This window comes from Triturus cristatus, chromosome 4_2 (genome assembly GCF_964204655.1).
Source record: "Triturus cristatus chromosome 4_2, aTriCri1.1, whole genome shotgun sequence".
NCBI lineage: Eukaryota > Metazoa > Chordata > Amphibia > Caudata > Salamandridae > Triturus > Triturus cristatus.
In genome coordinates this window covers 775713173-775737238 of record NC_140586.1, presented here as the reverse complement: position 1 = coordinate 775737238, position 24066 = coordinate 775713173, and the positions used below count along the sequence as shown (strand labels likewise).

The window sequence follows — 24066 nt, the reverse complement described above, 5'->3', positions numbered from 1 at the left end:
GAGGGGGTTTAGGTGGCCACACCCAAACACACATGTCGGAGGGCGGACAGCGGTTTCAGCTACGGTTCTTGTGGCTGCAGTACGACTCATTTTCTTTCTGTAATAACACCCTGGGTATTCTAAATCTGACTGCTTCCCAATCTGTGCGCTTTTGGTGAATCCGCTTCAAATGGGACACGGTTTCTTTGCTGGTTCTTCCTCTTTAATTATTTATTCTGACCTAAAGAAATGTGAGCATTATGTGATGAGCCCTGCGGGCCCCCTTTGGAAGAGCAACGTAATTCATTAAGACCACAACAGCTGTGCATTGCATTAACATTAAAAAAACGTTAAATACTAACATTTGTGCCTTGGATGCGAATGTAAGAATCGGTGTCACCCGCTGTCTTTTATCCATTTTTTTAGGTGCAGAAATTTGATGCTGCTTTGAGCGCCTCAATTTTCCGTATGCGCCTGCCATCGTTACTTATATTGGCTGCAGAGCTAGGGATCAGGGGTCGTTTGGATTTGGCCTCCTGCGAGTTAGAGGGGGCTCGCTGTGTTTTTCTTTTTTTTTTTTTAACCATGACCCCAGCAATAAAGATATGCAGAAATGCTCTCTTACGGAAATCCTGACAATCCTGTGCCATATGATTTTGTTTTCATTTGAGCAGATCGCGCGATAGGTGCATTGTGACCGCCTGCCCGAGCTGGCCCAGGAGGTTGTTGGCTGAGCGCATTTGGAGTGAGAGAGCGAAGCCTGTGCTGATAACACAGGAACATGGTGCATCGATAGGTGTGCCGGCCGAGGGTCCGAGCTGGACAAGCCTTCATTCTGGAGGCTTTCATTGTTAGGGCGATTGCAGAAGTGTCATTTGGTTTAAAGAAGGGGGTGTCTGCCAAGGGTGGGTAAGCCAAGGTGACCTAGTGAAGCAGGGACAGTGTCGGACCCCACGTGTCGGCAGCTTACTCTGTATACTATAAGAGGCATCCTCCGGAGTGAATCTCCCAGCCTTCAAGCCCGTTTTAACTGAATCCTGGGTGTTTGACCCTGGCCCACACAGGTGCAAGCATTTTTGCAGCCTTGGGTGAAGTGATCTTTTTCCATCATGTGCCCTCAGACTGATGGCCACTTGTGTTTCTTGTAAGGCCATTTGACTTTTTCTTCCTGCTTGTGTCCCCGAAGTTCCAGGCCTAGCCCTCGGTATATCCTAACCCTAAACCTGACTGTCGTTGGCCACCTGTCCCTCCCAGACCTGACACTCGCGAGCAGGTGGTTGCAACAACGGAGCAAACGGTATCCATTTATTATCCAGCACTGCACTCTGGAAATCTGCATGACTGTACCTGTCAACTTGCCTATTTCCGGTGACAAGGTTATATTACTCAGTTTTAAAGTTTTCAAAAGAGGAAAACCAACCTAGAAAAAGGATGACATATATTTTCTGTAGGAAACTAAAGCTGTGACTTTTGGGGAGGTTATGTGGGAACTGTGCAGTGGCTGGCACTGGCGTGGAGAGTATTGATTTAGCTTTGCGTGCACTTTGGCCGCGCACTTTCACCTGCTAGTATTGCTTCTGTGCACTGCCTGCTATTTGTTAAGCTAAGCAAACTGCCCAGGTGCACCTGCAGAGCTATTCCGGGACGTTATTAGCTTTCTTAACACAAGGATATCCTCCTGGGGAAATTCCTGGAATCTCCTACATTCTTACAGCTGTAGAGTAGAAGCATTTGAAAGTACAGGTTTTGTGAGCCACTGGCTGCACTTGGGTAATCGTGGTTCCAACTACTACCAGGGGACATTTGCGCACTTGTGTGTGCGGCCGTTTATTGTATACAGTCTTCTTTTTAAATCAGTAGTCACTTGTCGAGTGGAGTTTGCCATGTGTCAGATTGTTGTTTTATTGTGTTTCCTTAGGCATTGTTGGATGGCCAGAACTGTATAATAAAAAAGCAAAGTACAAGTTACTTCTGCTTTCTTGCAACATTGAACAAGCATCTGCAGTGCAATAGGTCTCGCATTTACGCGAGTTTGAGCTATTGACATTGTAAGTGACAATGCCTTTTATTTATGTTTTGTTTTTCAAAACATAAATAAAAGGCATTGTCGTTTACAATGCCAATAGCTTAAACTCTAGCAGATGAGACCTATTGGGAATCTGGTATGAGTGCATCCTGTCCCGGAATGCTGCCTTCAGGCACCCTGAAAGAGGGAGCGGCCTGACATCCTAGAGGTAACTGGAGGTGCCCTGTGTGAAGGAAAGTCTGGGGGTGCCTTGCGTGAAAAAGGCTGCCTAGAAGAGGACGGTATAAGAAGCTGTGCAGGCGGACTGAATGTTGGACCCCTGGGGTCCATGAAAGGATCTGCCATCTGGGGAGTTCTTGTGACCCTGGTCCCCTGAAGCTAAGTCACCGAACCTGTGATCGCGTTGGGTTCTCGTCCCCTGATCTGCAGAGAATCTCAAAGTGTCAGTGGAAGCTCTAAAGTAAAGAAGCATTGAAACAGTCTGGCGCAATGAAACCTTATAACCACATCTGGCAGTTTATGTTGCACAAGATCACGCAGTGCTGGGGAAGATCAGTAACTACGAAGTACCACAATTGCCATCAGAGATTCTTGAAACAGCAGGATTGGCACAAGTGTGCGTGGACCATGTGACCCATGACCACATCACCCCCTCCCCGGCTGACCTGGAGGAGCATATCTGTGTACGGCTGCACTGTTGAAGGACAGCAGAGGAGCACGTCAGCTTTGGCCGAGCCCAGCACTACTGCGTTGCTTGAGTGCGCGTGAACGTGCACACAACCAGGAGCTGCACTGCAAGAGGTCCCCTTGAGTGTGCGTGAACGTGCGCACGACCATCAGCCACACTGCAGGGGGTCCCCTTGAGTGTGTGTGAAAATGCATCGCTGAGTTGCCCCCTTCTGTCTCTCATGGCCCCAAGAGCTCCCCGTTTGCTACGAGTTAAGCAAGAGGGTGGTCACAACAGCGCATGAGACCCTCCTGCAGTAAGAGAAACTCATGTAACAACTGAAGTAAAAAGGCCAGTCCTCATTGGAGGTTACAAATGAAGGAAGACAAGGCGGTACTAAGAGACTAAGAATGTTAACTAATCAGAAGCCAACATTTACGAAGGACAATGACACAAGCCTATGACAAATATGGGCGGGGCTTCATGTACATACTCCAATATAGCATGTATCACAGAGCAGTGCATGCGCTGCCCAGGCTTGGCCTAAAAAGGACCCTATTTTAATGTGGTAATGCTACATAAAGTGGCAAAAATCTGCGTTTGGGAGTTCTCACCAGGTTTCAGCACTCCAGTTCCTACATGAGCGTAAACTGATCAAGTTGCTGTTGTTTCTCCTTGTTTAATCGAGTTGTCTAGAAAATGAAGAATGCTCCCTTCGTTTCCAACTTTACATGAACATTTTGCATAGCGTAAGTGCCAGATTCTAAATTTGGTTATTCACATCTTTTACATCCACTTCCACATCCGACAGTAAAAACAAAACGTCACCTAAGGTAAGTAACTTGTTCCTTTCGCTGCTGATGTATCTCCAGAAAGTGGTAGCTGCCCTGGGCTCAGGGGCCAGAGCAAAGCAATGGAATAGTGAATGATGATTAGCTTTCTCGCTCGCCTTCTTCTTCAGGGTCTCCGCTGACTCGTGATGGGCAGGGAAATGGAGGTGGCACTCTGGTGTTGCCAGTCACCATTTCCATTACTAGCAGCACTAACAAGTAATTGGTCTACGTTTGCAGCAAATCACCCAAAGCTGCTCTCTGAATTAACAGCAGTGAGTGTGACACAAGGGCTGGAAGGGGGGATCGAAGGCCCAGAGAGGGGTGTGGACAGTAGTAGGGCACCAGGTAATAGATGTTTCTTAAATGGTAATAATAAAACTATTTTGGGCAGTGTGTGGGAAAGGCAAAAGTTATAAGGGAAGGGCTGCTGTTTTAATTTTTTTTTTATAATAACGGGTTTTTTTTGGAAGGATTGTAGTAGGTAATGAGTAAAGGGGAGAGAGCTTGAAGGAATGGGATAAGGGCCAGAGGCTTGTCGGGAGCTCATTTGTCCGTAAAGCCGGCTTGAGCTGGAACGGGCTACCGTTGGCACTCCGGGGCATTCAGGACCCACAGCTTTTTCAGAAAAAAACTCAAAACGTTGCTCTTTTAGCTTCTGATCTGTCTGCAGTCTACTTTTCTTTTTTGGGGCAAGCGCCGAGACACTTTGAGTAGCTGTGCGCTCTATAAGTTAAACATAACCTAACATAAGGAAAGGTATTTTTATGCGTGGCTGTACCAAAACTCAGTTGTCAATACACTGCTGTAGGAGGTGCCCATGGAGGGCATACAGAATGGTTGTTACCTGCAAGTAATAGGAGTTTTGACTCCAGGATTTCATGTAAAATCATAGACCCCTTCAACCTTACTCTCGTTAACTATTTGATATCACTTGGAACCACTTCCTTTGTTTTTAAATCTAAGCTTCAAATTCTTGCCTAAACAAAGGTGAAAGTTAACTATCTTTTGTTAATTGTAGTCTGCACAATATATATTATGTTCAATTATAATGGCTGCGTGACTTGTAGAGCCAAGATGGCGGACGATCTCTAATGGTGCTCTGCACTATAACCCCGTTATCTGGGGGAATCCTCCTGGTGCTGGCTGCCATTGGCCCTCCACCCCAGCTGGAAGCCATTCTCTGGACAACAGAAGCAATGACCTGGGCAGCAGAGGAGATAGACGAATCTCTCGACCTTGCTCAGACTGACTTGCGGCATGCTGAAGCCTGTCCGCGAAGGGGGCTTGGTGCTCTGCCGGTAAGTGTGGGATCCCCACCATTTGTCTGGTGGGAGACCGCCGGGGCACCAGCAGTGTCCTTGAGTGGAGCTGATGCAACGGGCGGGCCGACTTCCCTCAGCCTTGCATTCGTTAGGACCAAAGCCCTGAACAATGCGGGCTCCGCCCCCTGACCCTGAAGCCCTAAACAAACCGAGGGAGACTCATAGTGACCTCCATGGAACAAAACGGGGCTCCCTGACGGCCCCTTGCCTAGACCCTGTGGGGTGCTTGTGGCCTGCAACATCCTCGTCCACCGAACTTGCAATTGGAGGCAGTGACAGCATCCTCGGGCACTGGGCGGGCTGGGCCTTTATTGTTGGCACACTAACCTGGTACTAGAGGTGGCAGGAGCTGGAGGATCCACCCACATAGTACCCAAGCCCCTTATTTGGAGGGTGGGGGGAGCACTCCCTGGCACAGACAGAATGCAGTACAATGCACTCCTGACCACACCAGGCTGGACTCTGTGTACGGCGACTGACAACCCAGTACAACGCAATACATTGACCAGACACCTAATTGAGGACATGTGACTAACTCGATGGGAGACATGCCCATGAAAAGCCCTGACCTGGGGGCTGAGATCACGTGGCCAGACCTACCTGCAACAATGTACTGGGGCGCTGAGGCAGTGGGGGGTGTCGTCCGGAGTCACACTGGGATGCACAAGTGCAGGTAACGCTGACCAAACAAATTGAGACGGGGAGTCATTGATATTGGAGACAGCTCAAGCATGGTTAGAGCAAGGCCGTTAAAGTTCACCTAGCACCTGCAAGGCCATTGAAGTTCACCTAGCTCCTGGCGGTGACCGAGCAAGAAGATGTGACTATTTGACTGGGTCACGCTGTGGCGGATCTAGCTTGAGGAGGCCCTGCGTCTTGCCGGAGGAGTTCACCTATTTTGAGTCCTCTGCTGTGTGAATCCTGACTCCCCCCGCTAGTGGGTCTGTCCTGCGTGGTCTGCGGGTCCCGGCGGCTCTGCCATCTGGTTTCCTTGCACCTTGATGCAAGCGTTATGCACCTTTGAGCCTCACCATACTGGCCACACCTTCTTTGAGCCCCCCTTGCTGACATGTGGTTGTCCTGCTGCTGGGAATCTCACTGGGGATTGCAACCCTGCCCGACCTCTCCCACTCCCTAGGGAGCACTGGTCGACCTGCAGCTCCTGGATTGGCCACAGCAGTGGTTAGCAGTTTACCTATGGTCTGACCTGTCTGCTAGGCTGCTTGTGCTGCGTGGAACTGCAGCACCACTTCGCGCTCACAAACTATCCCTTTCCTTTTGCCATGCTTCTACTCCCCGGTGGATGGTGGTACTGCTCCTCTAGCAGCTATGGGGTGTCTTCGAACTGGAGCTCAATCTACACCTTTGTGTCCCTCTGCGCTGCCCTTGCTTGCTCCAAGTGTAATTGATCAATCGGAACTCTACTGGGCCCACTTCTGTTGAGAACAAACTAGACCATCTTGGCGGCCATAGAAAAGTCCTGTGTGTCACTGGAGAACAAAATTGACTCTGTGGCGACAAACCTTGCTCTACTGCGGGCGATCATCGAAAGCTCAAAGTTCATACTGCAGAACAATTTCTTGCGACTCCAACCACAGACACAAGATGTGCAGTCTCAGCTGCACACACTGCGTTACCTGGTCCGTATATTGGAGGAGAAAGCGGAGAACGCTGAGGGCTGCTCCTGCATAAATAATGTGTAGTGGGCCTGCTCGAGAAAGGCCAAGGCGCTGTGTCCTACCTGGAGCTATGGTTCAGCAGCTTTATCACCTCTTCCGACCTCTCGCCTCTCATCTCGATTGAAGGAGCACACTGAGTGCCAGTACAGAGGCCTCCCTCTCCGGCGTTTGTGGTCCGACTTCTGCATTACAAAGATCTTGACCTTATAATGTGAGAGGCTCGGAAGCTAGACAACCTGTTGATGGACAGTGTGCGAGTAATGCTCCTCCTGGATTGTATGTTGGCAGTCCAATGACAGCGGAGCTTTTTCCTTGCTGTCAAACGCAGATTGCAGGAATCCAACATTAAGTACTCACTCCCCTTTCCAGCTCGGCTTCAGGTTCTAGTAGACGGCATGTCGCACTTCTTCATGGATCCTAGTAAGACCTGGGACTGGGCAGAGCAGCACTGCACTGGGACCGCCGCCCTATTTCAACCATGGACTACTTCCTTGGGGCCCTCCAGTAGGAGCCTCCTGTGGTGTACAGAGCGATGTTCACTGGCTGCCTCTCAGACGTCACTCTTGTCTGATCTGGAGCAAATCATTCAGTAGAGGAGGATAGCGCTACAGACAGCTGTGGCGTTTTGGGACCGTATTCCATCCTCTGATAGTGACTGCTCCAAATCTACCAGTGCTGAGGTCTTCTTGACGTCCTGCTTTCTCCCGCTTGGCTCCAATACACCGCCCAGTGTAACCCCTCAAAAGCAGAAGATATCCTTTAAGTTGCGCTGGGGATGTTATGCTCCTATGGTTGCCTTTTCTCTTGATTTGTTACTGCTGTTTTATATATGCTTTTTTTTGTTTGTTTTTACAGCAGATCCAGCACTGCTCCCCTTGGCCCGGGGAACAGCCAGTGTATTGAACTGTACTTGGCGATCGCAGCCTTGGAGATGGGTGTGCTATTGTACAGCATTATCATAAACTCTCCCCAAATAATGTGGTTACCAAAGGAATTCCTCTCTTCTTTTACTTTATTGTGGGGTGTGTGGGCTGTTACCGACACGCTGCATGCACTGTGCGGGACATGCCTGGCAGGCCCAATGGGTGCGGGCCACCCTCTGTTGTCCCACACTGTGACTGCGGCGATGGGGAGCGCTCCTGCTCTGTGCCCTTGAAATGGTGACTTTTCTCCCTGCCTGCCGTTGCACCTAATTCTCACCTGCCCCTGGGCGCCACTTTTGGGGTAGCGATTATCTGGTTTCCTTCCTTACAGACTGTACCCATGCAGCTGGCTCTGGGGACTGTTGTGTGATTTTGTCTTTTACTTGTGGTGTTGGCCAATTGTGCTCACCTACCCACCAACGTACTTAAGCCATACTCCTTAGTCACAGCGCCTCTGCAGGTGTCAACAAAAGCGCTGGCTACTGTTAAACCACCTGGCACTGGTACCTCCCGTCGATATGCAGTGTATTATTACTTGCATCTAAGTACGACACACACAGCGTTCCTGCAGTTATCACACCTCACCCACATAGAGGCCGTAAGGTTCCTGAAACTCTGAAGGGTTCAGGTATACTCTACTAACTTTTCTACATATGCTCATGGGGTCTTGCTGTGGCTAAAGGCCTGGGCCCCCTTTGTTGTAGACGCCACAGTTACAGATTGTCATTTGGTCTTCTTGGAGGGCCAGCCTGAGGATCGCCGTATCCTACTTGGAACCTTCTATGCACCTAACTCAGAGCAAGCAGCGTTCTTGGATGCTGTGTTGATTTGCATAATTTCTTCCCCCCTCTCTCCTGCACCAACGCTAAACTCGAACATGCCTGCTTTATCTGGCTAGCTATGTCACTGGAACTCGTTTGATATTTGGCGCCAGCGCAATGCCTTTACAAGAGTTTACTTGTCCTCCTCGTATGTTCACGACCTCCATGTCCATATAGATCGCCTTGTTAGCACGCCAGACCTATTTCCCCACGTTACTTACATAGATTACCTTAACAGGACACACTCTGACCATAATCCCCAACATCTGCACATGTGCTGGGGGTATGACCCTCCTCCCATCTCAACGTGGTACTTAAAAGTGGCAGCGTTGAAAAACCCTCCCTTCAGGGATTCCATTAACGATATTATAACAGAATATTTTGACATAAATGCAGGCACTGGCACTTCACGGCTAATCAAATGGGACGCCTTAAAGGTGGTGACCACGGGACACTGCTTGGGTAGCGTCATATGACACCAGATTGACCGGGACGTCTCTCAGGTGGAACGGAAACTGCTCCAATATGAGAGACAAGTGCAATCTTCAGCAGAGGGCACAGAGCACCTCAACCAGGCGAGGCGCGAGCACACAGCATTGGAGAGACTGCTCTTCCATAATTATGTGCCACATTCCACAAAGACACACTCTGAGGTGGATAAAGTGGGAGCGCTATTTGCTTTATCAGGCAAGAGCAGCCACAACGACCCATATTGGCCATATGTGCAGAGTCACGGGAACTCAAACATACGCAAATGGGCATACACTCTGCATTTACAAGTCCCTACATTTCCCTATACACTTCAGCGATTGTTGCAACTGTGGAGGAGGTTGAGTCCTCCTTGCCCAGTGTGACCCTCTCCATAGTGTGGCCTGAATGGAGGGAGGAATTTAAGGGAGACCTCGCACTCCTTGAGATTAAGGAGGCTATCTGTGTTCTTGCCATGGGTGAGATTCCGGGCCCTGATGGGCTACTACCTGATTTCTAAAAGGTCTATGCTTCACTTCTTGCCACACGTTTGAAAACTGTATACAATGAGGCAATGTCAGCTGCCTGTCTTCCACCCACACTACTTAAAGCACTACTTATTTAAGGCGCTGGAATCCTACTGACCATTAGCACTCATCAATGCAGGCTACAAAATACTTGGTAAGATATTACCGGACTGTTGGGCCCCTTTAATCCCCAACTGGTTCATCCAGATCAAAATGGACTTGTGCTGGCCAGAAACACCTCTTTTAACCTGCGCTAATTCTTCTGTGTACTGGAGTATGTCCACTCCGCCTGGCGTCGCTCTCGCTGTCTGGTCCTCGACTTACAAAAGTCTTTTGACTTCCCGGCGTGGGCCTACTTACCTGCTTGAGGTGCTTCCGTGAATTGACATGGGGACCTGCTTCCGCTGCTTCATTAAACTCATCTACACTCGCCCCTCTGACAGGATGATAAGTAAGTAAGGAGCTTGTAGAGCGCACGATTGCCCAGGCGTCTTGGCGCTGGGAATGCAGAGAAACGCAGTGAACCAAGAGATGCCAAGTCATTCCTGAGACTGGAAAAGCCAAGTTTTGACCAATCTCCTAAACTGGGGTTCAGAGGATTGAAGCCTAATATTGTCCGGTAACTCATTCCAGAGCTTCGATGCTAGATATGAGTCATCTGCCTCCCCATCTTGCCTCATTGATTTTGGGGACCCGGACCAGAGCTTTATTGGCCGATGTAAGATTCAGGCGGGGGTGTACCATTGAAATCGTTTCTGGCCCACCCCCATAGAGGGCTTTATGCACCAGGCATAGTGCCTTAAACTCTGTTCGCCGCCACACTGGAAGCCAGTGGAGAGACCAAATAGCGCTAGAAATATGATGATATTTGGGGATATCGAGCAAAGTTTGTGCTGCAGCGTTTTGCAAAGATTGCAGTTTTGACAGTTGACGTTTGTCAACGCCTAAATACAGTGTGTTGCAATAGTCAATTCGAGAAAGAGGGTGACCACGACCGTTTTCCTCAGGTTTAAGGGAATAAATTCCAAGATTTTACGCAACATTTTTACAAGAAAGTAGCAGGGTTACGTCACCTGGTTGATTTGCTCTGAGAAGTTTAGCTGGACATCACGCACATATCCTAAATTCCTCAATTGTTCTACTAGGACTGGACAGGCTCCTGCCACTGCCGGCCACCATGCTTGATTCCTAATAGGCGGTCCCTTTCCAAATTGCATAACCTCCAGTCTTATCTGTATTTAATTAAAGATAGTTCTTGTGCATCCATTCCATGATGTGCCCAAGACAGCTGTGAAACCTACCTGCCACCGTATCTGCACCTGAGGAGATAGAAATGGACGCCTCGTATATATCCTGATCCACAGGGCATCAGCCAAGGATGCACACTGTCCCCGATGCTTTTCTCGTTGGCTATTGAACCATTAGCCTACGTCTTTCAGAGTCAGGGGGCAACGCTGGGGTATACCGCTCAGTGATGGCCTTCACTCAGTCTCGCTTTAAGGTGATGATATGCTCCTCTATCTCACAAACCTACACAATGTCCCAGCAGGCATAGCACACACACACACACACACTTGACAGGTTAACGGAGGTAGTGAACCTCTGAGTTAATTGGGCTAAATCTTTTCTATTTTTATTTACTGCTACAACGCTTGACCGTGTTCTTCAGATAAACAATGCCGCTTTATCTTGTCAGCCCATGACCTTCCTCTATCTAGGCATACACATACATCATACCTCTGCTTATCTTTTGGATAGAAATCTTGCATAAGCAGTGTTCTCCCCGCTAGTGCAGATGCCGTTCTGGAGGACCCTCCCACTTTCAGTAGTGGGCCGAATAGCACTCACGAAAACGGTAATGCCACGCTTTCTGTACTATTTTGCCAATCTTAACCTTTAGGTCATTAAGCCGCCCTTCCGCTCACTTGATGCCTGCCAGGCGATTTTTATATAACACGCTAATCGCCAGAGGGTGGCTCTTACTAAGTTCTAACTCCTGACCGAATAGAGGAGTTTGGAAGTTCCACATTTCGAACAGTACTATTTGACCTTCCAATTGTAGTGGATAGCCCAGTGGCTATCGGCCGTCCAGCTGGAGGATACTGGGACTGCCCGCCTACCCCCTTCCCAGATGGGACTTAATAAAAAAAACTGCACCTATTCCATCCCTTTACTGAAACACCTCTCTACCACCCTCTTCCCCCTTATGCAGTTTGTGTGCAGCTGCTTTCGAAAAAGCTTTCAGTGACGCCTTATGCACCGGCGCTACTGTTGCTTGGCACACTGGGGGAAATTGTGGTGAATTCCCTGGTGGAAGTAGGCCTGTGGCATGAGGTGTGGCTCCATTGCCTGGGAGATGTGTAAAGGGGCAACGCTCTACTTTCAATGGCAGAAATAATTGCAGATGTTGTGCTCCCTCTGGGCCAATTTCTGTTGTACAATTGTCTTATTCGGGTGACGGGAAGACACTGGGGCGTCATGTGACAGGAGCATGCCATACACCTGACAATCCAATATTTACACGTCATGGGGATGGGTTGTTGCCTAATAAGATGGCTTGCCAGTTCACCATATACACACACCCTGCCGTGCCCCTTACTACATTGTGTCATCACTGGGACCGTGAGCTGGGTCGTCCTTGCAGAGATAGAGAGTGGCAGAGCATCCTGTCATACCCTGCTTTGGTGTCCTGCAACGCTCACTTTACGTTATTGCAATACTACATACTACATCGGGCTTACCTCACTCCAGACAAAATGAAGTGCTACTTCCATTGCACAGATGCTGCCCGCCCCCGATGCCCTCTACCTGAAGCTGATTTCCTCCGCATGTACTGGGCTTGTTCATAGCTCTTCCAGTACTGGCTAGGAGTCGCAGGCTTTTTAGCACCATGCACTGGAAATTCCATGTTGCACACGGTTGTATGACGTTACAACGCATTCCGTTGCAACGCATGCCTTTACCACGCATGCGTTACAACGGGAATGCCTTCACCACCCATATCTTTTATCACGAAAATGCCTTTAACACGCATATTTTTACAACGTTTTTTGTTGTTAAACTATGCATGTTAATGGCATTTTCACGTTAAAGGATATCTCCTATCCCTACAAATTAACCCTAATGTACCCTTTAAACTTACCCCTGCGCGACACCACCCCCATTTACCTCTCCACTCCAAGCACTTCTGAATAGCATTTTACGATGTTAAGAGGAAGCAGAAGTGTCTTTCCGTTTCCTCTAACGACGCCGATTGCCTCCACATCATTTCTCTTCATTAACTTAAAACGACGGAAAGAGGTCTGTTTTTTCAAACCCACGCTTTATTTTTTTTATTTTTCTTGGGGGGGGAGACCCCCCCCCCCCCCCGCCCCCCTTTTTTTTTTTTTTACCTTTATCACACATGCCTTTACTACGTATCTCGTAGTAAAGGTATGCGTGGTAAAGGCTATTTGTTGTAACCACGCATGCGTTGTAATGCATGTGTGGTTATTGTCATGCGTTGAAACGGCCGCATTGTAGTGGCCGTTTCCCGTTACACACATGGGAGGTGTGCCTGCTAGGAATGCTGCGCTGGACCAAAAAGAACACAGGAGCTGGATGGTTCACATACCTGGCTCTTCTCCTTGCTAAGTTCTTGATCACCTGCAGATGGAGGTCACCCAACCCCTCTGTGCTGTCTGCTTGGGCGCTCTCCATAAATGCCTGGGCCCAAGCCGTGGGCTCGGCCTTGCACTGGGAAGATTTTGGGAGATTTGCGCAAATACCCTACCTCTGCCAGTTGGGACTCTCTGTTGGCGAGCTAATGGCGATGTCCCCCGGCTCCCCCCACCCCCTCAAGCGACGTTCTTTAGCTTGTTACCCAATGAGGAATGTCCATTCTACCCGATAGGAGCATTACGTAACGAGCGCTATCGTTTCCTGCCCCTGTCCTATATATTTTCGTCTTCTGTTATCACATTTTCTCCTTGTATACTGTGTGGGTGCGGGCTACTTTCAACACTACTTGTTATCCAATGTTTTATCTTTTTATTGCTTATGGAATTGAATGTTCTTGTACTCTGTTGCACTGGACTATGCACGACAGCTACCCGCTGCCACACGTCTTTGCACTAATCGACCTGGTATTAATGACTGTATACTGTACAGTGGTACTGACAATTGCATAATGTTTTTACTGTTTGCATGGTAAATTGTATGTGGGAATTGGAAAAAAAAAGTACAATAAAAAGATTTAAAAATAATACTTTCAATTAGAATTTTGGAGCATTTCTTGGTATTTCCCTGCTATTGTATAGTTCCAGTTAATAATGTGGGAGGCCCCTCCACAAATATTCAATGTGATTCTCCTGACTAAGCTCACCTTCTTCTGTGTTCCTAAGAAGCCTTTCTGACCTCAAGATGGCAAACTGTCCACCTTGACATTTTCCTCCTCTGGTACATTGTGAGCAGAAACAAAGGTAGAAGTACACTTCCCCAATGTGTGCTAAATTTAGATCCTTAACACACAGGTCACACCCACAGAGCAATGCACCTGGTTTGCTCTTTGTTTTGGCGTTTTACGTCATTCATTCCCAAGCCAAAGCACAACCTTCTCTTATTTGATGATTTTAGCCTGAAATGAGCGCTGCTCACAAGGTTAAGCGTCACGAGCTTTTTTTTGCCAGCATTAAGATCTTAACGCACTACTTGAAAACCAGTGAATATGCCTGCCAGCTTGCAGTGTGACTTTATCTCAAACGCTTTTAAGTTTAAAAGAACGTGACAGCAGTACCTGGATTCGCTTCAAACGCTGTTCCGTCTGCTGAGTGCTGGGTGCACCCAGAATCTTTGCTCTAAGTTAACCTGGAACAAGTTATTACATTGCTTCGTCCACTTCTCCCCACTTTAAGTATGTTTCTCATCTGACCTCCGTTCTCTGCCACAGTCTTCGTTTATCGGTCTGTAGAATGTCTTAACTGTGTTTCTCAAGATGCCATGTTTAGGTCTGGCCTGACCCAGCGCATGCGCTGGTCTGGCCAGACTTATTGAGAGGGCTCCAAAAAGTGCTACCAGGCCAGCATAGAGCTACAGTGCATGTGCGCGGGCGCGCACGCCGCGCTTTACCGCAATTACTTTCACTTTCGCGGCTCCTATGTTTGATCGTGATCACGATCGCGATCACTTTAACTTTCGCGGCCGCACGTATAGCCAATAGGTCTCGCTTTTGGGACCTTATAAGTATTTGGTTATGCAACTATTGCTTAGCTAAACACTTATAAGGTCCCAAAGGCGAGACCTATTGGCTATGCCAATGCTTGTTTTAATTGGCTTAATGTTCTTTCTGAGTTAAACTGTCTCAGTGGCTGGCTACGCTCCGTGAATTTTCTACCTAAAGTTCTTCAAATCAATCATTTAACAGTCTATTTTACTGGAGCACCATATCAGTTTAAGGATTCTTATTCCAGTTTACATTTTAAGCCCAGATTTTTAGAATGCGATGTTGATACTGAACAAAAGTCTCATCAGATCACCTTCTTGCTTCCTGTATAAGTGGGCACGTTCTCCATGAAATGAACATTGTGTATTTCCATCAAACTATAGCACTGATTTTGCACTTTTAAAAAATACATTGAAGTGTGCAAAATGTTAATAGGTGTGTGTATGTGTAGACGAGCTTAACCGTAGTTGTTTTTCTGGTTTGATTACCTGTCTGTTTTTCACATTGTGCATTACAGAAGTACGGCTACACCCACCTGTCAGCAGGAGATCTTCTTCGGAACGAACAAAAGAAGCCAGATTCCGAGTTTGGCGAACTCATCAAGACCTACATTAAGGATGGGCAAATTGTCCCTGTTGAAATAACAATCTCTTTGCTGCAGAGGGTAAGGAGCTGACTGTTTGTATTCTGAATAGTACTTTTTAGGGCGAGCCTGCCCTAGCCATTCATCCCGCTTGCGAGACACTATTATATACAAAAAGTGCTTGGAGCCCACTTACTGCTCATCATTTATTGCCATAGCTGTCATTCTTTCCGGTCTCTTTAATTGGCCAGTGCAGGCCAGAGGTAATTTCCAATCATTTCTGTTGAGCATGGACCAAGCACTAATTGATTCGACTTTATCAGTGTCCTTTCGCTGCTGCAGACGTGATCAAGGTACTATTTTTCTCTCCTTCCCCCGCCAACCCCCTCAAACACTCCCGCCGCTGCTGCTCTGACTTCAAGCCACTGTACACCAGCACGTGCTGCTATTCAACATGATTAAATAACATTGATAAAGCGTTAATGAATGATTGAAAGCGGATTGACTTCGTTTTCTGGTGCTTCCACAAGCAAAGAGAATTTGAGATTTTTTCATTTTTTTTTTCCCTGAGAGACTTATGTTTTTTCAAGTGCATTGAGTTGCCCAATCACTTGCTTCTACATGTTGGAGTTGGAAGACATAAGCGTGCCGATAAACTTATTGGGAACATTTTAAAGTTCAGTCTCCTCGTCCTTCTCGTGTCACTTCTGTTTGAGTGATAATGCGTTTGTTTTCATAATTATGTATTTTCACCTTAGCACTAAGTATATTTTGTCTTTATTAAAGTTGCTTATAGCTTAGTTTAAAAGTTGAACCTGAATCCGCTGCAACCCCTATTGTTGCAGATCAAGGAGGACGTCGAATAGAAGGACGCCTCTTTATCAGTGAAGCCGTTCAGACGCCTATGAAAAAACGACGTTGTGTGCACAATTTCCAGGGTATGGCGGATCATTCAAGTGGATGATGCCATATGACTTTTGTCGAGATTCCCATTCACAATTCTCAAATGTTGCACACCAGTCTCCTCGCCAGCTGTTGTGGAGAAAAAACAACTTTTCCCGCGTCTCCTGCAAAACTTAAATTTTTAGGGTTGCAGACGTTATTTTGTGGTAAGGTGCAAATGTGCCACCTCAATGGCCTCCGAATGCCAGACTCACATGTAGGTACTAAGAATCAAAAGTGTGCTTGCTGTCTCTTCCTTAAATCATTATTTCGTTTGCAATTTCATAATGTTCCATCTATTCCACTACTAATTTTTAATTTTGTAACATTAGAATTTTAAGCATAACATCAAAATAACTATTGGTGCGTGCTTTTGTAAAGCCATGCGTGCTTTGTAAAGGCGCGTGTGTGCTTTGTAAAGGGGCATGTGTGTTTGGTCCAGGCATTGCGTGGTCCAGACATTGTGTGGTAAAGGCATGCGTTATTCCGTCATACATCCGTTGGGAAACACACTGCTGCATGCTGCTCTAAAGGATTTGTTTAGCTGGCTCGGGCTGCAGGTGGGGTATGAACGTGTTCGACACAATGAAGAGAAGTATTTTGTCCCCCCAAAATCGATGCTTTATATTTAAACAAAGAAAAGTAAAGCCACGCATTATGATGGCTCCATTTATAGTTCACTTTTTACTATGATGTTTTAAATTAGCATTTATACACAATGTGAAGAAATGGACGTTTTACATGTATGTCAGAGGCTGGTAGGCTATTTATTTTTTTTAAAGATGAAAAATCTAGTTTCTTATCTGGTGTGCAGCATGCTTGAATGTTGAGGAATTTAAATATATGCACTTTACTCTTTAAGCATTACTGTACTAGTGGAGCGATCCGCAGCATATAGAGAGTAATCTGTAAGGACATTTTTTAACGATACAAGGAACTTGTTGCGTTTTACCAGGACCAATGCAAATGACACCAAAATCATGCACAGAACGTTTATAGGAATTCCAGCCCCAACAGAGGAGCATGACTGCAACCACGAGGGCCAAAATAACATTAACAGTACTAAATGTCTGCCCTTTGAAGGAGAGTTCAATAGTCTTTTGGAAGTTGAAGGACTCTGATATGGAGCTTCATGGGTAGTATACCTACCTGGGGCTGTTTTACTTTTGGAAAGTGAGATACTACTTCATTCTGAGTGGCGGGGAGGGGAAAGGACGAAATCCATACTAGACTAGTTCATATGATGTGATTACTGCTTGGGAGAAATGTGCATTACGGTTTAGGCACTAATATCTTGTACATCACTGATTGTGTTGCCCTGTGAAACTAGCACAATACACATTCTGGGTGTGTCTTGCCACTCTACTCTAGTCGATGCCACGCCACTCTACATTCTTAGCCACTCCACACCACACTCTACGCCACCCCATTCACCTCTTTCCAAATCTACTCTACGCCACGCAACAACACGGGAATCTACGCGATGCTGCCCCACTCTGCCAATCCACTCAACATCACACTTCACTCTATGCCACACAGTGCCACTTTATGGCACTCCAATCCACTCTACGCCACACTGTACTCTACGCCACACTGTACTCTACGCCACACTGTACTCTACGCCACACTGTGCTATACGCCACACTGCTATACGCCACACTGTGCTATACACCACCCTGTACTCTATGCCACTCTATGCCACACTCTAGTCTGACACCCTATACTATATGCCACACTCTACTCCTCACCACTCTACTTCACCCTACGTTATGCCACTCTACTCTTCACCACTCGTGCCACTCTATGGCACTCAACTCCACCCTGCTACACTCTGACACTCTGTTCTACTCCACTCTATGTCATTCTACACCACTCCACGTCACTCTTCTCTCCTTTAAGCCACTCTACTCTGTGTCACACCACCAATTTGAGACACGCTGAACATTGAACACTACATGACTAAAAAATATTGGCAAATCCAATAGCTCTTAAACAGTCGCGACATATTGGCTTTACCAATGCTTGTTCGTATTCTATTTAATATTTGCTATGATGTTCCTTTTCTGAAAGGTTCGTCAATACAATGTCAGGAACAGAGCATACAATTGCCATGAAGTGTTAAAAAAACTAATGGGGGACAAACCAGATATGGCGTAAAACAGATTAACATGACCTAACAGTGCTTCGTGTGGAACTTTTTTTGTAGTTTAATAACGGGTGACAACTGCATCCTTTTAATAAAAAAAAAAAAAAAAAAAAACTGGAGGCGTGGGAAAATGTGATCTCTTTATTGTCTGAAGTATGCAGCAAAGAATATACTCTCAAAGAGCAGGATATACTAGGCCGCCCTCTCCATCTAAGCACACACTGTTTGAGGCAGTTTTGGAGGTCTTGGGGCAGTTGGCGGTTGCTGGCAGTGTCCTGTGTGAGTCTTCTTTGTTTACCATGATTGTACAGGGCCATGATAATGGTGCACCCCAATGTGATAGCCAGGTTTTTCTCCTTTGAGCACTTGACCATCTTAGGGTTTGCGAGGATGAGCAGTTGAAGGCTTACTTAAGGATATGGAGGAGTTTACAAACTCAAATTGAGTTTGACACTGTAAATAACACTCCCATCAGTGCACAGTCAGTCTTCACTTTAGATAAAGAAAATAAGTTATTTAACAGAAAAGTATATAAACCAGTTTACTATAAAATATACACAAACAACAAGAAACTGTTTCACTGATCTTGAGGTCTATTACATATCACATGCTCAAACTGGCCCCAAGGGTAACTCTATACTACATACCTCACTCTACGTATGGGAGCGGGCACACAAATTGCTTCAAACTTTCTGCATGCACCCATCTGGAGGAATAAATACATCACAATAGGAGGGGTGGAGCTGGAATGGTCCCTGTAGAGGAACAAGAGAATACTCTTCATTGAACACCTGTTACACGAAGTTGACTTCCTTCTTAGGTCTCACAGACCTAGCGCTGGAGCGCGCATGCGCTCCTCGCTCTGCGAGGCTTATTGTGATCAAGATGATTTCGGAAGGGGACTTGAAGCCCCGCCCATCAATCTTATTGGCTGGCGTCATCACTTATGTTAAACGCTGGACTCCGGTTAAAAGTGAGGCTTTTTTGTTACCGTACTGTCTCCTTTTGGGCTGGCCCATCCAGACTCGATCGTGTACTCGCGGAGATTACACGGTGGGCTTTTTCTGGTGGGTGAGCACTATTTTCTTTCACTCGTCTTTGTTAAAGGCAGCCTCGTGTTTATTTTTGCATCACGTTTTCACTTTTAAGTGAAAGCGCGATGTAAATATACACTAGCGTCTTGTGATTGCAGCAGCCTCAGCAGTGCGCTTTACCTTATGACATTGGCCATGTATAGCGCATAATGCAAATTAAAAAGTATTTGGGCGCTTAAGATGGTTACTAACCAAATTACTGGCGCTCATTTCATTGCCTTTCTGTGCATGCTGGTTTAAGCGTGTGACCTGTGCGAGAAGGGTGTTTGTATAAATATTTTCACACTCACTCTTCTCAACCCACAATGAACAGAAAGAATGTTATCGTGTAGGTTACTGCTATTGAGTTAACGGAAACAAATTTTGCCTAAAATTCCCTGAATGCGTCGTTTGGTTAACTAAATTCCGAAGACTGGAAGCCCGGAGGCCCGCAGTCGTAGACGGATTTAGAACCCCTAGTTCAGCGTCCCTGCATTTCTCGCCTACCTATCCCAGGGTGCCAGCAGCCCAGCCCCCACCAGGCGGCTCTTAATTTTAGGCGGACCACTGTGCAAGACATTCCTGATCCCTGGCTGCGCTCCCTCGCCATCCAGAACCGTTCCCTCTGTTCCCCAGCCCAGCGTGCACTCCTGCGAGGGCACGGGGCGGATTTAAAGGCCCTGCCGCTCCTCCTAAACCAGTGTTGGATTGGCTTACAGGGAAAACTACAATTTTGCCAAGAGGCTACAGGTGGTACCTGTGTCAATTAAAACAAGTTTCCCATGCTATAAGAAATGTACAATGATTTCATTGATGATAAAGAGCACGTTTAGATTTACCAGTGCAATTACTACACAGATCCATACAACGTATAACCGTGCATTCCAATGATTATTTATGCCATAAGCTATATAATTGCCGACGGTTGATGTGGCACAGAGCACCTCCTTTAGTTCCAGGGCAGAAGTGGTATAACAGCCTGCTCTGAAACCGGGTAACAACGTTTAAGTCCCGACATCTACTTTATGTAGTGTGATTTTGGGCAGGTTGCCTAAGTTTCCCTGGAAATAAATTCATTACAATAATTTAAAAAAATCCCCAATGCCTCCAAAGGTTATCTTTTCCAGGCATTCCACAATCGGCTGTCCAGGGGGAGAACTGGGCAACAGCAACCAGATGCTGAATGACTCCTGCCATGGGTTACCGTGACCATGCATCTTAAGATTCTGTAAATGGCACAATATAATTGCTTGTGGGTTACTATGTCCCGGGCCAGGGAGCGTGACTCCGTGCCACTGAGGGCCATGCCTTTCACCCAGGCATTACAGGCCATGTTTGTTTAATGGCTGGTAACTTGCAATGTTGGGGTCTGGCTGTAGGGTGACTATGTTTTTAGGTCTCGCCTGGCGTTGGAGCGCATGCGCTCCTCGCCTGCGAGAGCTATAGTAAACAAGTTACTTTTGAGAAGGGGACTCGAGCCCCGCCCCTCATTTCCATTGGATAGCGGATAAGAAAAGGCTTCACGACAGCTGTGGAGCTGGCACGGAGCTCAAAGGCGCACGGGGAGGACAAGGCAATGGCGAGCGCTTGTTTTAAGCATGGGCAGAGTAAGTGATAAAGTTTCACACAAGTACCGGTTTCCTGGTACACTTAAACATGCATACATCCACATAGTTATTACTACAGTGCAAATGTCAAATTGACCATATTATTGTACAAATTTAAACTTTTGCACCTTGTGGTTTTGGTTAAATATCTTTCCTTAAACCAAGTAGAAAAATTCCATGGCATAAGCCATATATGCAGATACGCAGAGTGTAATAAACTACTGATTCATAGTGTTGTGGGAAGAATAAGCTTTATGACTAGCTGAAGGTTCAGTTGCTACATTTGGAACCCAGTTACTCATGTATGACCTGGAAGCCCCTCAAACTAGTTCGCACAGGCGTTATAATCTGTGACCTACAGATTACACAAACACATTTATGAAAAAGTACAGAATTTGATAGTGGTCCTCCATAGGGGGCCGTAACCATAGTAACTGAGAACCAAGGGGTAAAGGAAAAGAGAACCAGCTTAAATCTAAGTGAGCTGGGGCACAGAGAATGAGTGAGAAAGAGACAGGGTGCGAAAGTGGAAGGTGGGTTTAGGGTAGTGACTATTAGCTTGTGCTACATTGTTTTGTGGTAATTCGCGTGTGCTGCAATGTTTAGGAAAACGGGTAGGTGAGACGCATAGTAGTTATCATTGGGTGCTGCACAAAGCAGTAAAAGGGTGGCAGTTGTTACACGGAGCATGAAGCAGAAAAAGAGAGGTACTTATTGGCACGCAGTGGGTGATGCAGTAGAACAGAGGTGGTGGTTTTGGCAGTCCTGTATGGTACAGCAAAGGGCTGGTGATTATTGGTAGGCAATGAATGCATCGTCTGGCAGAATGGTGGTGAATCACCAGGCACTCTATTGAGCACAGAAAAAGGGGTAGTTATTGGCAGGTGCTACATAGAGGATAGAACGGAGAAAGAACGGTGATGACTGTATGTGAAGCATGGAACAGTTAAAGGCTGCTTGTTACCAGCAAGAACCGCAGAGTATGGTGGAGATTTTGGTAAGGGCTGGTAAAAGTATTGACCTTTTTGGCACGCGTTACATTGTGTTGTAGAACAGTGGTAGTTGTTGGCCAGCACAGTAGGGAGCAGTAAGCGTGTGGTCCTTTTGGCATGCGCTGCAGTGGGGAGCATTAGAAGGGTGGTGGTTGTTGGCTGGTCTTGCTTGGAGAAGTAAACAAGCATTAAAAATGCAATAGGTCTCGCCTTTCATTAAGTTAAAGCCATTTGCTTTGCTATACAATACCATTAGCAAAGCAAATGGCTTTAACTTAATCAAAGGCGAGATCTATTGCATTTTCAATGCTCGTTATTTCATGCGTTTGAGCTCGTGGGAGTTCACATACAGAGATATGAAATGATTTCACATCCATACGGCTGCCTGACGTGCGGTTATTCAAAACTAATTTTACAGAACGTTCCATAGATGGAAAGACAATTAGATAGATGAACTAAGTCTAGCGTGTGTGTGTGTGTGTGTGTGTGTGTGTGTGTAATCTTTTTTTTCACCGATCAGCCCCTCCCACAGAGCAAACCACCCATCACATTTATAATCCTAAACAAGCATTTGCAATATGTCTCGCATTTTAGAAACTTTAACCTACTTGTATTATAAATGGCAATGCCTTTTATTATTGCAGGTTTTTTAAATACATAAATAAAAAGTATTGTCATTTACAAAGCCAATAGCTCAAAATCTCTCAATTACGAGACCTATTGCATTGCAAATGCTTATTACCTGGCTTGTAAATGAGTTTAGGCCTCAGTCGTTGCATAGCTGTAAATATCTGTAACTCCTACACAGCTTACGCACTATAATAGGTAGAGAACCATACGCCTCGGAGGCTGACCAGATACTACATTACATTATAACATGGAAACACTTTAAGAGAACCATGTTGGGGCTTTATTCTAGCCTGACTGACATTAATTCCTTTCAACTGACTGCACAGGACGTACGTCAATAAAGGGAAACCAAATTGTGCCTCTATACAGGACATCGAGTGGCTTACACTTCTGGAAGATCATGACAAAACATTGTGACGTGAGGCTAAAATGTAGCTACTACAGGATCCTCCATAGGTGGCCCTGGTCACCGGCCAAACTCCATGGGGCACACAGACTATCGGACTCCAAATGTTGGAGATGCCCGGCTGTTGATAGCGACTTAGTACATGTCCTGTGGGAATGCCCGACCTTCTCTCATTACTGGCGCTCAGTTTGGGACCTACTTGAAAAGGAACTAGGGGTGTTGACACCATTGATGAACCGGCTAGCCTTGCTGCTTGACAAATCCACCAATTGACCACCATGCTAATAGATGGCTCTCAACGGCTTTGGCAGTGGCGAAGGTGGAGATCCTGCGCCACTGGAAAAAACGCTGCCTCACTGTCCAACTGCACAGGGTTTGCAGACATGTATGCTATAGCCTCGTATGAAAAACTGATCTACAAACCCAATGATCAACTGCAGAAATTTGAGCAACTGTGGCGGTCATTCCTTCATTTATAGACAACCGTAGTTGGGTCAGTGTATCGGTGGTCACTGCCTCCATGATAGGATGATACTACTCATACGACAGTCTGACTGGCATAACGAACTGACTACAAACTCAGTGGGGCATGGGCTGGCACAGAGGAGAATGCCCAAGTTGGTATTTGGAGGCACCAGGCACCCCTCTCTCCTGCTGGCCCTTTTATGGGGTCACCTGGAGTCTCAGCCCAGAGAGTGGGTCCATGTTTGAATGATTTATAGGGACTGGGTGAGGGTGGGAAGGGGTTCTGCCTATCCCCCTCCAATTTTCACATTTCATCCTGGCTCTCTTCTCTGCATCTTAGTGTGTGCGTGATAACATGTGTGCGCGTGTTCGTGTGTGTGCGTGGGCCTGTCTGATTGTGTGTCTGGATCTGCGTGCGTTCGTGTATGCACGTGTGTGTGCGTGGGCCTGTCTGATTGTGTGTCTGGATCTGTGTGCGTTCGTGTTTGCACATGTGTGTGCGTGGGCCTGTCTGATTGTGTGTCTGGATCTGTATTTGTGTGTGTGTGCGCGCGCGCATGTGTGGGTCTATGTGTGTTTGTCTGGCGTGTGTCTGGATCTGTGAGTGTCTGTGTGTCTGGATCTGTGAGTCTGTGTGTGCGTGTGTGATTGTATGTGCATGGATCACTGTGTTGCATGGTGTGTCTGGATCTATGAGTTTGTGTGTATGTTGGTCTGCGTGCCTGTGAGTCTGTGTGTATTTGTGCCTGTGTACGCGTCTATGCTTGTGTTTGCCCG

General features: G+C 46.7%; 1 protein-coding gene across 1 annotated transcript in view; it reads left to right on the top strand.

The window, feature by feature from the left end:
* The window catches only part of CMPK1 (cytidine/uridine monophosphate kinase 1), a 69680-nt gene that overhangs the window by 6394 nt on the left and 39220 nt on the right, over positions 1-24066 (top strand). Inside the window, exon 2 of the mRNA XM_085602677.1 lies at positions 14963-15109. Within this exon, the coding sequence (XP_085458803.1) occupies positions 14963-15109 (147 nt within the window). The remainder of the gene's footprint in view (positions 1-14962; positions 15110-24066) is intronic.